This window comes from Anomaloglossus baeobatrachus, chromosome 4 (assembly GCF_048569485.1).
Source record: "Anomaloglossus baeobatrachus isolate aAnoBae1 chromosome 4, aAnoBae1.hap1, whole genome shotgun sequence".
Taxonomy (NCBI): Eukaryota; Metazoa; Chordata; class Amphibia; order Anura; family Aromobatidae; genus Anomaloglossus; species Anomaloglossus baeobatrachus.
This window is the reverse complement of record NC_134356.1, coordinates 426666783-426681625: the sequence shown is the minus strand read 5'-3', so window position 1 is coordinate 426681625 and position 14843 is coordinate 426666783. Positions and strand designations below refer to the sequence as shown.

General features: G+C 51.2%; 1 protein-coding gene across 5 annotated transcripts in view; it reads right to left on the bottom strand.

Moving 5' to 3' along the window:
• The window catches only part of IMPDH1 (inosine monophosphate dehydrogenase 1), a 262916-nt gene that overhangs the window by 31574 nt on the left and 216499 nt on the right, over positions 1–14843 (bottom strand). For all 5 annotated transcript variants that reach the window (XM_075345402.1, XM_075345405.1, XM_075345404.1 and 2 more), the window contains 4 exons: positions 14706–14801; positions 8287–8430; positions 6741–6885; positions 5701–5844 (listed from right to left, as the gene is read on the bottom strand). In XM_075345402.1, coding sequence (XP_075201517.1) covers positions 5701–5844; positions 6741–6885; positions 8287–8430; positions 14706–14801 — 529 coding nt within the window. The remainder of the gene's footprint in view (positions 1–5700; positions 5845–6740; positions 6886–8286; positions 8431–14705; positions 14802–14843) is intronic.

The window sequence follows — 14843 nt, the reverse complement described above, 5'->3', positions numbered from 1 at the left end:
GAACTAAGGCGTCTGCCGCCAGAGCTCTGTGATCGTGAGATCGTGCCATGAATGCCGTGACCTTGTTGTTGTGCCGGGACGCCATTAGGTCGACGTCCGGCATCCCCCAGCGGCAACAGATCTCCTGAAACACATCCGGGTGAAGGGACCATTCCCCTGCGTCCATGCCCTGGCGACTGAGAAAGTCTGCTTCCCAGTTTTCCACGCCCGGGATGTGAACTGCGGAGATGGTGGAGGCCGTGGCTTCCACCCACATCAAAATCCGCCGGACTTCCTGGAAGGCTTGCCGACTGCGTGTTCCCCCTTGGTGGTTGATGTAAGCCACCGCTGTGGAGTTGTCCGACTGAATTCGGATCTGCTTGCCTTCCAGCCACTGCTGGAACGCTTTTAGGGCAAGATACACTGCCCTGATCTCCAGAACATTGATCTGAAGTGAGGACTCTTGCTGAGTCCACGTACCCTGAGCCCTGTGGTGGAGGAAGACTGCTCCCCACCCTGACAGACTCGCGTCCGTCGTGACCACCGCCCAGGATGGGGGTAGGAAGGATTTCCCCTTCGATAATGAAGTGGGAAGAAGCCACCACCGAAAGGAAGCTTTGGTTGCCTGAGAGAGAGAGACGTTCCTGTCTAGGGACGTCGGCTTCCTGTCCCATTTTCGTAGGATGTCCCATTGAAGAGGACGCAGGTGAAACTGCGCGAAAGGGACTGCCTCCATTGCTGCCACCATCTTCCCCAGGAAGTGCATGAGGCGCCTCAAGGGGTGTGACTGACCTTGAAGGAGAGATTGCAACCCTGTCTGCAGTGACCGCTGTTTGTTCAGCGGAAGTTTCACTATCGCTGAGAGAGTATGAAACTCCATGCCAAGATATGTCAGCGATTGGACCGGTGTCAGATTTGACTTTGGAAAATTGATGATCCACCCGAAACTCTGGAGAGTCTCCAGAGTAACGTTGAGGCTGTGTTGGCATGCCTCTTGAGAGGGTGCCTTGACCAGCAGATCGTCTAAGTAAGGTATCACCGAGTGACCCTGAGAGTGGAGGACCGCAACTACTGTAGCCATGACCTTGGTGAAAACCCTTGGGGCTGTCGCCAGGCCGAACGGCAGTGCCGCGAACTGAAGGTGTTCGTCTCCCATGGCGAAGCGCAGGAAGCGCTGATGCCCTGGAGCAATTGGTACGTGGAGATAAGCATCTTTGATATCGATCGATGCAAGGAAATCTCCTTGGGACATTGAGGCGATGACGGAGCGGAGGGATTCCATCCGGAACCGCCTGGTCTTTACGTGTTTGTTGAGCAGTTTTAGGTCCAGAACAGGACGGAAAGATCCGTCCTTCTTTGGAACCACAAACAGGTTGGAGTAAAAACCGTGACCCTGTTGCTGATGAGGAACCGGGACCACCACTCCTTCTGCCTTCAGAGTGCCCACCGCCTGCAGAAGAGCATCGGCTCGCTCGGGAGGCGGAGATGTTCTGAAGAATCGAGTCGGAGGACGAGAGCTGAACTCTATCCTGTAACCGTGAGACAAAATGTCTCTCACCCAACGGTCTTTTACCTGTGGCAGCCAGGTGTCGCAAAAGCGGGAGAGCCTGCCACCGACCGAGGATGCGGTGTGAGGAGGCCGTAAGTCATGAGGAAGCCGCCTTGGTAGCGGCACCTCCGGCGGTCTTTTTAGGGCGTGACTTAGACCGCCATGAATCGGAGTTCCTCTGATCCTTCTGGGGCCTTTTGGACGAGGAGAATTGGGACCTGCCCGCACCCCGAAAGGACCGAAACCTCGACTGTCCCCTCCTCTGTTGGGATGTGTTTGGTTTGGCCTGGGGTAAGGATGTTTCCTTTCCCTTGGATTGTTTGATGATTTCATCCAATCTCTCACCAAACAAACGGTCGCCAGAAAATGGCAAACTGGTTAAGCACTTTTTGGAAGCAGAATCTGCCTTCCATTCCCGTAGCCACAAGGCCCTGCGTATTGCCACCGAATTGGCGGATGCTACCGCCGTACGGCTCGCAGAGTCCAGGACAGCATTAATAGCGTAGGACGCAATGCCGACGTTTGAGAGGTTATGGACGCCACCTGCGGCGCAGACGTACGTGTGAGTGCGTCAATTTGCGCTTGACCCGCAGAGATAGCTTGGAGTGCCCATACGGCTGCGAATGCTGGAGCAAAAGACGCGCTGATAGCTTCATAGATGGATTTCAACCAGAGCTCCATCTGTCTGTCAGTGGCATCCTTGAGTGAAGCCCCATCTTCAACTGCAACTATGGATCTAGCCGCCAGTCTGGAGATTGGAGGATCCACCTTGGGACACTGAGTCCAGCCCTTGACCACGTCAGGGGGGAAGGGATAGCGTGTATCCTTAAGGCGCTTGGAAAAACGCTTATCTGGACAAGCTCGGTGTTTCTGGACTGCCTCTCTGAAGTCAGAGTGATCCAGAAACATACTCGTTGTACGCTTGGGAAACCTGAAACGGAATTTCTCCTGCTGAGAAGCTGACTCCTCTACTGGAGGAGCTGAAGGAGAAATATCCAACATTTGATTGATGGACGCGATAAGATCATTCACTATGGCGTCCCCATCAGGAGTATCAAGGTTGAGAGCGGCCTCGGGATCAGAATCCTGATCAGCTACCTCCGCTTCATCATACAGAGAGTCCTCCCGCTGAGACCCTGAACAATGTGATGATGTCGAGGGAAATTCCCAGCGAGCTCGCTTAGGCGGTCTGGGGCTGCGGTCTGTGTCAGAGACCTCACCCTGGGATCTATGAGACACCCCGGAAGAACATTGTTGTTCCGAATGAGGGGGACCAGGGAGCAATGATTCCCCAGTGCCCATGGCCTGAGGTACTGGTCTGGACTGCAAAGCTTCTAATATCTTAGCCATAGTCTCAGAAAGTCTTTCAGTAAAAACTGCAAACTCTGTCCCTGTCACCTGGACAGTGTTAGCAGGTGGTTCCTCCTGGGCCACCCTTAGCAGAGGCTCCGGCTGAGTAAGTGCCACAGGGGCCGAGCATTGCACACAATGAGGGTCAGTGGAACCTGCCGGCAGTATAGCCGTACATGCGGCGCAGGCAGCATAATAAGCCTGTGCTTTGGCACCCTTGCTTCTTGTGGACGACATACTGTTGTCTCCTCTGAGCAATCCAGGAGGGTATATAGCCAAAAATCAACCGTGCACCATACAGTGTAAAGTATAGCCTATAATCATATAATCTATAAGTACACTTCTGCACTAGTGGGGCCAGCACCTCAGGTGCTGCTTACCGCCCGCTCAAAGCGGTTGTGTGGTCACCAGAATCCCTGCCTGGGTCTCCCTGAGCTTGTCTCCCCTCTCCAGCGTCAGAAGAGCTGACAGGAATGGCTGCCGGCGTCCTGAGGAGAGGAGGGGGCCGTGGGCGTGCCCTAGAAAGTGCGGGAATCTGATGCCCCACTGTGCACAGTGAGGGGGGTGGAGTATGCAAAGCATGTTCCAGCCCCAGTGCCGACGTCCTGTACAGCGTCCCGCCCTTCCCCTGACTGGCAGGCCTGGGGGCGGGAAAAAAGTGAGACTAGGCCGCAAAAGCCGGGGACTAAAGTTATAAGCGCGGCCGGCGTATGAGCGCGGTCGGCGCGGTAGTCCCCGGCGTACTAACATTCCCAGTCGCGCTGCAGTGTGAAATGGCAGCGCGCGGTCAGCGCGGTAGTCCCCAGTAACACTAACACACCCAGCCACGCTGCAGTGTGTGATGGCACAAGCGCGGTCAGCGCTGCGGTCCCCGGCGCACTAACACACCCAGCAATGCTGGAGTGTTTCTGTGCGCTGTCCCTACGGGGACACAGAGTACCTCAAAGTAGCAGGGCCTTGTCCCTGACGATACTCGGCTCCTTATCCAGCAGAGTCCCCAGGAGCTGTGGATGGAGCACGGTCCCCTGTGCCTGGAGACCGATTAGGATCCCACTTCACCCAGAGCCCTAAGGGGATGGGGAAGGAAAACAGCATGTGGGCTCCAGCCTCCGTACCCGCAATGGGTACCTCAACCTTAACAACACCGCCGACAAGAGTGGGGTGAGAAGGGAGCATGCTGGGGGCCCTGTTATGGGTCCTCTTTTCTTCCATCCGACATAGTCAGCAGCTGCTGCTGACTAAGCTGTGGAGCTATGTGTGGATGTCTGCCTCCTTCGCACAAAGCATGAAAACTGAGGAGCCCGTGGGAGCACGGGGGGGTGTATAGGCAGAAGGGGAGGGGCTTTACACTTTTAGTGTAATACTTTGTGTGGCCTCCGGAGGCATAGCTATACACCCAATTGTCTGGGTCTCCCAATGGAGTGACAAAGAAATAACCCTGTGCCTTGGCACCCTTGCTCCTTGTGGACGACATGCTGTTGTCTCCTAGGAGAGTGATCACTGAGGGTATATGGGAAAGGGTATACAGCCCGACCAAACAGAAATATATAAATTCTATTCCGGCACCCTAAGGGGACCAGCACCGGGTGACCGGTGTGGCTTACCGACCGCTAAAAAGCGGAGTGTGTGTCCTCCAGATTCCCTGCCTTAGGTCTCCCAGCGTTGCAGAGCTCTTTCCTGGAAATCCTCCACAGGCAGAATGCCAAAAAAATGGCTGCCGGAGCTCTCTGGGGAGGAGTGGGGCCGTGGGCGGCGCTAGAAAAGTGCGGGAATCTGGAGTCCCCACAGTGATCAGTGAGGGGGGAGGAAACATACAGGATGCTCCGGCCCTCACAACCGACGTCAGGTCGGCAGTCCCGCCCTTACCCCTGATAGACAGGCCCGGGAGTTTTGCTACTAGGCCGCAATTGAAGCCGGGGACTAAATTTAAGACCGCGGCCGACAAACAGGCGCGGTCGGCGTGGAAGTCCGCCGGCCGTCACAAATAAGCAGCTGCTGCAGCGTCCGGGATGAAGGCGCTCCATGCACATCCCCGATGGGGATACAGAGTACCTTAGTGATGCAGGGCCCGGTCCCTGAGGATAAATCAACTCCTGTCCGACAGATTCCCACAGGGGCTGCGGAGGGAGCACGGTCCCAGTGAATGGATGACCGCTCAGGATCCCACTTCTCCCAGAGCCGCTAAGGGATGGTGAAGGAGACGGCATGAGGCTCCGGCCTATGTACCCACAATGTGTACCTCAACCTTAACAGCACCGCCGACTTAGTGGGGTGAGAAGGGAACATGCCGGGGGCCCCGTGGGGGCCCACTTTTCTTCCAACCGATATAACTAAAATGAGAATGCATGAGTGGATGTGTGCCTCCTTCCACACAAAGCATAAAACTGAGGAGCCCGTGATGCACGGGAGGGTGTATAGGCAGAGGGGAGGGGTTACACTTTTTAAAGTGTAATACTTTGTGTGGCCTCCGGAGGCAGAAGCTATACACCCAATTGTCTGGGTCTCCCAATGGAGCGACAAAGAAATTGTAATCTAAAATTTTTACAATGGAGATATTAATAATATATAAAAACAAACACACAATGCTTAATCTCAGCACTACAGCCATTATTCCATGCTCAAACTTGTATATCATAAAAAGGCAATGTGAGGTGGATGGATCTCGGCAAGGGAGAATGGTAGCAAAATCAAAGTCCTGCGTTTATTTTTATTCAATGCATGCATGTATATATTTATTTTTTAAAAAAAAGGCTATACTAAAGTGTACTAAATCTTTGAAGGAAAATTAAACAGCCATTAAACAGAAAAAAGGAATTACTTACCGTAAAATAGAAAGACTTTTGGCCCCAATGTCTTGACAGCCATGTTGAATACCTGCAATTAGGTATGGTGCAAATTTATGGATGGACCCTTTGTCCTGAATGGAGCCAGACACACCTTGAGCCACTTTCACTTTGTCCCCTTCGCTGTTATGAAATATACAAAATGCAGAATTATAAAAATAGGAAAAGCACATTTAGAGACTCAATTGGCAGCACTAATTGATATCATACCTATAATAGTCATGCCACAATGATTTTTGCTCATCTAAAAACATTACTTGAGTAGTCTCTGGTTTGTCTAAACTAGCCAGACACAGATAGCTGTTGTCAGCACGATCGTTTGGCCGACAGCCATCTCTCCCAATTCCCTTAAACACAAAGCTCAACTGAGCACTCTAACATTTAATAGTTGGCCGATCCCGCCGAAAAATGCCAGGTCACTTTATATATCTAGTGTATGGTTGACTTAAAAAGGAGTTGTCCCATGAACAAAGCACTCTAAATCAATAGATCTTGGAATAACAGTAAAAACGTTCCACAATTGGAAGTGTTAAAAACAAGGGTATACTGACTGGACAGTATGGGATTGCAGATAAGATAAAAAATGTCCCTGCCTGTTTAAAAACATCATTTTACCTCACAGAATGATTACAGAACAGGCTCATAGCCGATTGTCTATATACTCAGTTTGGCGTCCTCCCGTGTTAAAGTGATGTGTTATGATCTGATCAGACCATGTTCCTGTACGGTCAGATACGACCATTACACAGTACATAGCAGGGGCACATATATAAGATCTCAGCAAAGGAATTATTAAAAAAAAAACAAAAAAACCCCAGACAATTGTGGAACTTGTTATTATTCCAAGATCAATTGATTAATACATGCCTCGTTCGTGGGACAAGGCCTTTAAAAAAAGGAAGTTTGTTAGAATTTGTTATCTTTAACTCCCAAAAGACAAGAAAATTTTCTCTAAGTTTAAGAAGAGAAAACGCTACATAAATTCACACCCAATTTGTGGGAAAACCAGTTATGCTGACCTAAAATATCTTTTCTGGCTACTAGTATTTTTCTCCATGGCATCGAGTGAGCCCATCCCTCTGTATTTCTTCAGTCTCACTCCATCCGAAAAGAAGTATTCGCCAGGTGCTTCTGTGGTTGCAGCCAACAAGGAACCCATCATCACTGCACAGAAAATAAGAAATGAAAGAAACATTAAAGAAAAAAAAAAAAAAAAAAAAAAAAAAAAAAAAAAAGAAGAAGAAAAGAAAATCCATGGTGCCTGGCAGTTTCTTGACACCAGCGTTGAGTCTCACCACTGCTTTCAGTGTCTGTTCGGGCATGTCATATGACATTTTTTTCACATGGTCAAAAACATCTGTTGCTCAAGCAGAAGATGCTTTAGAAATTGCTTCTTCTAAAGTTTTGTTTTTTCATTTTTTTTTTTTTTTTTTAAAACATTCTCCGCCATTTATGGATGGCTTTTTAGACATTTTCTTTACACATTTTCAACCTAGTTATAGGCGTCTTATGGTCGCTTTAGGAATTTATTTTAAAACAATGAAGAAAACACAAGCAAATTTTTAGCACTTGAATTGACTCCTATTGTAAATACTGAGCATTTTCCAAGCCAAAAAAAAAAATGTCTGAAGAATCGCATGCGCACTATTAACTACTTTGAGGTTAAAGACATAAAGACAGTTTATTTGTACTTTAGCAGTTTTCAGAGTGGACATACTCCAAACTCACTTAACGAAAAACAAGAAAAAACCCTCATTGCCTGCAACATTGCTGAAGCCAGTCTGGAATGAGAACCTGTTACTAGGATTTTACACCACAAACTAATGTCGGGTGTGTAAAGGTGCTTCAATGCAAATTAAATCCATGCCTTCATTGTAGAAATCTGCTTTTTAAATATAGAGAAATCGATAGACAAAATTGTATGCTAATGTGATGCAAAGGCAGTTGGGCGGCCAGTGCACTTCTGGTTCACCAGTCATCTCCCTAACCGGCTGACTGCCTCCTGTTCCCAGATCACTCATGTTTCAGTGACCTGTCAGTCAAGAGACAGGAGACAGGAGGCAGTCAGCAAGCAGGGAATAGGGAGAGAGGCAGGAGAGGTGTGAGTGCACTGCCCGCCCCACTGCACTTGTATCTCATTAGCACACAATTTAATCTATGGATTTCTCTAAAACAGCAAACTAGATTTTACTAGAAAAGTAAGGATTTGCTTGGTATTAAAGCGCCTTTTCAGAGATGCCGTTAGTTTGGGTTATAAAATCCTGATTACAGATTGTGTAAAACCAAAAGAGGCTTTAAGCATAGAATGGGTGGTGTTGTTCCACCTACAGACATTTTAAACACACAGGCTTTATTCCACAACAAAATGTGTTAGTCCTATCCATGCCAATAGGATAAGGTTGTATTGATGAAAATCTGGACATGCATACCAAATTTTTTTTTCGTCTTCATTCACAAGAAGAGCAACTTGAAAATGTCTCCCCTATACATTTCTGTCACCAAATACAATTCATTATCTGACTGTCAAGCACAAAAAAAGACAATTCGCAATTTGTAGACACTTACCTGTAGAAGCTCCAAGAGCTAAAGCCTTCACCACATGTCCCACTGTCTGAATTCCCCCATCTGCTATAACTGGAACGCCAAATCTACGGGCATACTCCGCAACTTTGTATACTGCAGTCCCCTGGGGTCTTCCACACGCCATAACTGTAACAAGGAGCAATTTCAGCATTTGTGTTTTTTTTTTTTGTAGAAAGAAGGGAATTTTGTTACTTACCGTAAATTCCTTTTCTTCTAGCTCCTATTGGGAGACCCAGACGATTGGGTGTATAGCACTGCCTCCGGAGGCCACACAAAGCAATTACACTAAAAAGTGTAAGGCCCCTCCCCTTCTGGCTATACACCCCCAGTGGGATCACTGGCTCACCAGTTTTAGTGCAAAAGCAAGAAGGAGGAAAGCCAATAACTGGTTTAAACAAATTCACTCCGAGTAACATCGGAGAACTGAAAACCGTTCAACATGAACAACATGTGTACCCGCAAGAAACCAAAAATCCCGAAGGACAACAGGGCGGGTGCTGGGTCTCCCAATAGGAGCTAGAAGAAAAGGAATTTACGGTAAGTAACAAAATTCCCTTCTTCTTCGGCGCTCCATTGGGAGACCCAGACGATTGGGACGTCCAAAAGCTGTCCCTGGGTGGGTAAAGAATACCTCATGTTAGAGCTGCAAGACAGCCCTCCCCTATAGGGAGGCAACTGCCGCCTGCAGGACTCTTCTACCTAGGCTGGCGTCCGCCGAAGCATAGGTATGCACCTGATAATGTTTGGTGAAAGTGTGCAGACTCGACCAGGTAGCTGCCTGGCACACCTGTTGAGCCGTAGCCTGGTGTCGCAATGCCCAGGACGCACCCACGGCTCTGGTAGAATGGGCCTTCAGCCCTGATGGAACCGGAAGCCCAGCAGAACGGTAGGCTTCAAGAATTGGTTCTTTGATCCATCGAGCCAGGGTTGCCTTAGAAGCCTGCGACCCTTTGCGCTTACCAGCGACAAGGACAAAGAGTGCATCCGAACGGCGCAGTGGCGCCGTGCGGGAAATGTAGATTCTGAGTGCTCTCACCAGATCTAACAAATGTAAATCCTTCTCATACCGATGTACTGCATGAGGACAAAACGAAGGCAAAGAGATATCCTGATTAAGATGAAAGGAGGATACCACCTTCGGGAGAAACTCCTGAATGGGACGCAGCACTACCTTGTCCTGGTGGAAGACCAGGAAGGGAGCCTTGGAAGACAGCGCTGCTAGCTCAGACACTCTCCGAAGAGATGTGATCGCTACCAGAAAAGCCCCTTTCTGTGAAAGTCTAGAAAATGAAACCTCCCTCAGAGGCTCGAAGGGCGGCTTCTGGAGGGCAACTAGTACTCTGTTCAGATCCCATGGATCTAACGGCCGCTTGTACGGGGGAACGATATGACAAACCCCCTGTAGGAACGTGCGCACCTTAGAGAGTCGTGCTAGACGCTTCTGAAAAAAGACGGATAGCGCCGAGACTTGCCCTTTAAGGGAGCCGAGCGACAAACCTTTTTCTAACCCTGATTGCAGGAAAGAAAGAAGGGTAGGTAATGCAAATGGCCAGGGAGAGACTCCCTGAGCCGAGCACCAGGATAAGAATATCCTCCACGTTCTGTGGTAGATCTTAGCAGACGTGGGCTTCCTAGCCTGTCTCATGGTGGCAACGACCCCTTGGGATAAGCCTGAAGACGCTAGTATCCAGGACTCAATGGCCACACAGTCAGGCTCAGGGCCGCAGAATTCCAATGGAAAAAACGGCCCTTGGGACAGTAAGTCTGGCCGGTCTGGGAGTGCCCATGGTTGGCCGACCGTGAGATGCCACAGATCCGGATACCACGCCCTCCTCGGCCAGTCTGGAGCGACGAGTATGACGCGGCTGCAGTCGGATCTGATCTTGCGTAGCACTCTGGGCAAGAGTGCCAGAGGTGGAAACGCATAAGGGAGCCGGAACTGCGACCAATCTTGCACTAGGGCGTCTGCTGCTAGAGCTCTTTGATCGCGAGACCGTGCCATGAAGGTTGGGACCTTGTTGTTGTGCCTGGACGCCATTAGGTCGACGTCCGGCCTTCCCCATCGGCGACAGATTTCCTGAAACACGTCCGGGTGAAGGGACCATTCCCCTGCGTCCATGCCCTGGCGACTGAGGAAGTCTGCTTCCCAGTTTTCTACGCCGGGGATGTGAACTGCTGATATGGTGGAGGCCGTGGCTTCCACCCACATCAGAATCCGCCAGACTTCCTGGAAGGCTTGCCGACTGCGTGTCCCCCCTTGGTGGTTGATGTATGCCACCGCTGTGGAGTTGTCCGACTGAATTCGGATCTGCCTCCCTGCCAGCCACTGCTGGAAGGCTAGTAGGGCAAGAAACACTGCTCTGATTTCCAGAACATTGATCTGAAGGATGGACTCCTGCTGAGTCCACGTACCCTGAGCCCTGTGGTGAAGAAACACTGCTCCCCACCCTGACAGACTCGCGTCTGTCGTGACCACCGCCCAGGACGGTGGTAGGAAGGATCTTCCCTGTGATAATGAGGTGGGAAGAAGCCACCACTGCAGGGAGTCCTTGGCCGTCTGGGAAAGGGAGACTTTCCTGTCCAGGGATGTTGACTTCCCGTCCCATTGGCGGAGGATGTCCCATTGAAGTGGACGCAGATGAAACTGCGCAAACGGAACCGCCTCCATTGCTGCCACCATCTTCCCGAGGAAGTGCATGAGGCGTCTTAAGGAGTGCGACTGACTTTGAAGGAGAGTCTGCACCCCAGTCTGTAGAGACCGCTGCTTGTCCAGCGGAAGCTTCACTATCGCTGAGAGAGTATGAAACTCCATGCCAAGATACGTTAGTGATTGGGTCGGTGACAGATTTGACTTTGGGAAGTTGATGATCCACCCGAACGCCTGGAGAGTCTCCAGTGCAAAATTCAGGCTGAGTTGGCATGCCTCCTGAGAGGGTGCCTTGACCAGCAGATCGTCCAAATAAGGGATCACAGAGTGTCCGTGAGAGTGCAAGACTGCTACCACTGCTGCCATGATCTTGGTGAACACCCGAGGGGCTGTCGCCAGACCAAATGGCAGAGCCACGAACTGAAGATGGCCGTCTCCTATCACGAAGCGTAGAAAGCGTTGGTGCTCCGTAGCAATCGGCACGTGGAGATAAGCATCTTTGATGTCTATTGATGCTAGGAAATCTCCTTGGGACATTGAGGCAACGACTGAGCGGAGGGATTCCATCCGGAACCGCCTGGCGTTCACATGCTTGTTGAGCAGTTTTAGGTCCAGAACAGGACGGAAGGAGCCGTCCTTTTTTGGAACCACAAAGAGATTGGAGTAAAATCCTCGCCCTCGTTCCTGAGGGGGGACAGGGATCACGACTCCTTCTGCTCTTAGAGAGTCCACCGCCTGCAGCAGGGCATCTGCTCGGTTGGGGTGTGGGGAGGTTCTGAAGAACCGAAGTGGAGGCCGAGAACTGAACTCGATTCTGTACCCGCGAGACAAAATGTCTGTTACCCACCGGTCTTTGACCTGTGACAGCCAAATGTCGCAAAAGCGGGAGAGCCTGCCACCGACCGAGGATGCGGAGGGAGGAGGCCGACAGTCATGAGGTAGCCGCCTTGGAAGCGGTTCCTCCATTTGCCTTCCTGGGGCGTGAGTGAGCCCGCCAGGAATCTGAGCTGCCTTGTCCTTTCTGAGTCCCTTTGGACGAGGAGAATTGGGCCTTGCCCGAGCCTCGAAAGGACCGAAACCTCGACTGCCACTTTTTCTGTTGAGGTTTACTTGCTCTGGGCTGTGGTAAGGAAGAGTCCTTACCCTTGGACTGTTTTATGATTTCAGCCAATGGCTCACCAAACAGTCTGTCTCTGGATAATGGCAAGCTGGTTAAGCATTTTTTGGAACCAGCATCTGCTTTCCAGTCCTTTAACCATAATGCTCTGCGCAAAACCACAGAATTGGCGGCCGCCATAGAGGTACGGCTCGTAGAGTCTAGGACAGCATTGATAGCATAGGTCGCAAACGCAGACATTTGCGACGTTAGGGACGCCACCTGCGGTACTGCTGGATGCATGATAGCATCCACCTGTGCTAAACCAGCTGAAATAGCTTGGAGTGCCCACACGGCCGCGAATGCTGGAGCAAACGACGCGCCGATAGCTTCATAGACAGATTTCAACCAAAGGTCCATCTGTCTGTCGTTGGCATCTTTAAGTGAAGCGCCATCCTCTACTGCGACTATGGATCTAGCCGCAAGCTTGGAAATTGGGGGATCCACTTTTGGACACTGGGTCCAGCGTTTGGCCACTTCAGCGGGAAAAGGATAACGGGTATCCTTAGAACGTTTAGAGAAACGCTTGTCTGGATGAGCGTCGTGCTTCTGGATAGATTCTCTGAAGTCAGAGTGGTCCAAAAAAGCACTTAGTTTACGCTTGGGATACAGGAAATGGAACTTCTCCTGCTGTGCAGCTGCCTCCTCTGCTGAAGGGGCTGGGGGAGAAATATCCAACAGTCTGTTAATTGCCGATATAAGGTCATTAACCATGGCGTGACCATCAGGGGCATCCAGATTGAGAGGGGCCTCAGGATCAGAATCCTGAGCACCGTCCTCAGTCTCATCACAGAGAGACTCTTCTCGCTGAGACCCTGAGCAGTGAGATGACGTCGAGGGTCTTTCCCAGCGAGCTCGCTTAGGCTGCCTGGGACTGTCATCTGAGTCAGAGACTTCAGCCTGTGATGCTTGAGACCCCCCTGAAGTACGGATTAGATCCAACTGAGGGGGACCGGAGAGCATAGACACAGCAGTGTCCATGGTCTGAGTAACTGGCCTGGCCTGCAAGGTCTCCAGGATTTTTGTCATAGTCACAGACATTTTTTCAGCAAACACTGCAAAGTCTGTCCCCGTCACCGGGGCAGGGTTCGCAGGCGACTCTGCCTGGGCTACCACCACAATAGGCTCTGGCTGACGAAGTGCCACTGGGACTGAACATTGCACACAATGTGAGTCATTGGAGCCTGCCGGTAGATTAGCCCCACATGCTGTACAAACAGTGTACACAGCCCGTGCCTTGGCAGCCTTGCGTTTTGCGGATGACATGTTGCTGCCTCCTCAGAGCCGTACAGGGTGTCCAGCCAAGAAGCGACCTTACAGTGCACTATATAAAAATATATATATATATATGGTACCCAGAAAAAGTACACTAATATAGCACTGAGGCACTAGAGGGGCCAGCACTACTGTGCTGCTTACCGCCCGCTTAGGAGCGGTGTGTGGTCGCCAGAAGTCCGTCCAGTCTGGGTCTCCCAGAGCCTGCTGCCTTTCCCCAGCCAGACCGCATGTATAATGGCTGCCGGCGTCCTTGTGGAGAGGGGGGGCGGGCCCTGGGCGTACACCGACGAAGAGCGGGAAGTCTGCTTCCCCCTGTGCCTAGTGAGAGGGCTGGAGCATGTAAATAAGGCTCCAGCCCTCGGCGCTGCCGATTACACAGCGCCTCTCCCCTACCCTGATTGACAGGGTGGGGGCGGGAACGAAGCGGCGCTAGGCCGCAGAAGCCGGGGGCTATAGTTAGAAGCGCCGCCGCCGTAAAAGCGCGGTCGGCGCAAAGTCCCCGGCGCACTACAAGTCGCAGCTGCGCCGCCGCTCCAGGAGCGGTCGGCGCAGCAGTTCCCAACATATACCGTCACTCAGCAAAGCTGCAGTGACCTAACCCCAGCGCACAGCGCTACTGTCCCCGGCGCACTACAACGCTCAGCAAGCCCTGAGAGTGTCCGTGCCTGCCGGGGACACAGAGTACCTGAAAGCTGCAGGGCCTTGTCCCTGAACGGCACTCCCGCTCCAAATCCAGCAGGTTCTCTGGGTCTGTGGATGGAGCCCGGCCCCAGGGCTTGGGGGCCGGTAAGATCCCACTTCCACAGAGCCCTCCAGGGGATGTGGAAGGAAAACAGCATGTGGGCTCCAGCCTCCGTACCAGCAATAGGTACCTCAACCTTACAAGCACCACCACGGGTGAGAAGGGAGCATGCTGGGGGCCCCATATGGGCCCTCTTTTCTTCCATCCGATATAGTCAGCAGCTACTGCTGACTACAAACAGTGGAGCTATGCGTGGATGTCTGACCTCCTTCGCACAAAGCCGAAAACTGGTGAGCCAGTGATCCCACTGGGGGTGTATAGCCAGAAGGGGAGGGGCCTTACACTTTTTAGTGTAATTGCTTTGTGTGGCCTCCGGAGGCAGTGCTATACACCCAATCGTCTGGGTCTCCCAATGGAGCGCCGAAGAAACATAGGAATGACATGTCAACCAGTGTCTCCAAAACATTGCTGCCTGTGTATTAGCAGGTCAAATGGCCATCACATGATTATATAGTGAATACCTGTTTTTCTATTGTAATCAGCACGATTTACGGATAGAACAGCAGCCTTCCACTTACCTTCCTGAGTAATGCATATAGAGCCACATCCCATGCCTACACGCAGGGCATCAACCCCAGCATCAATGAGATTCTTTGCCTGGGCTGCAGTCACCACTATGAGATAAAGAATCACATGGAATGAGAAGGCTACAGAAC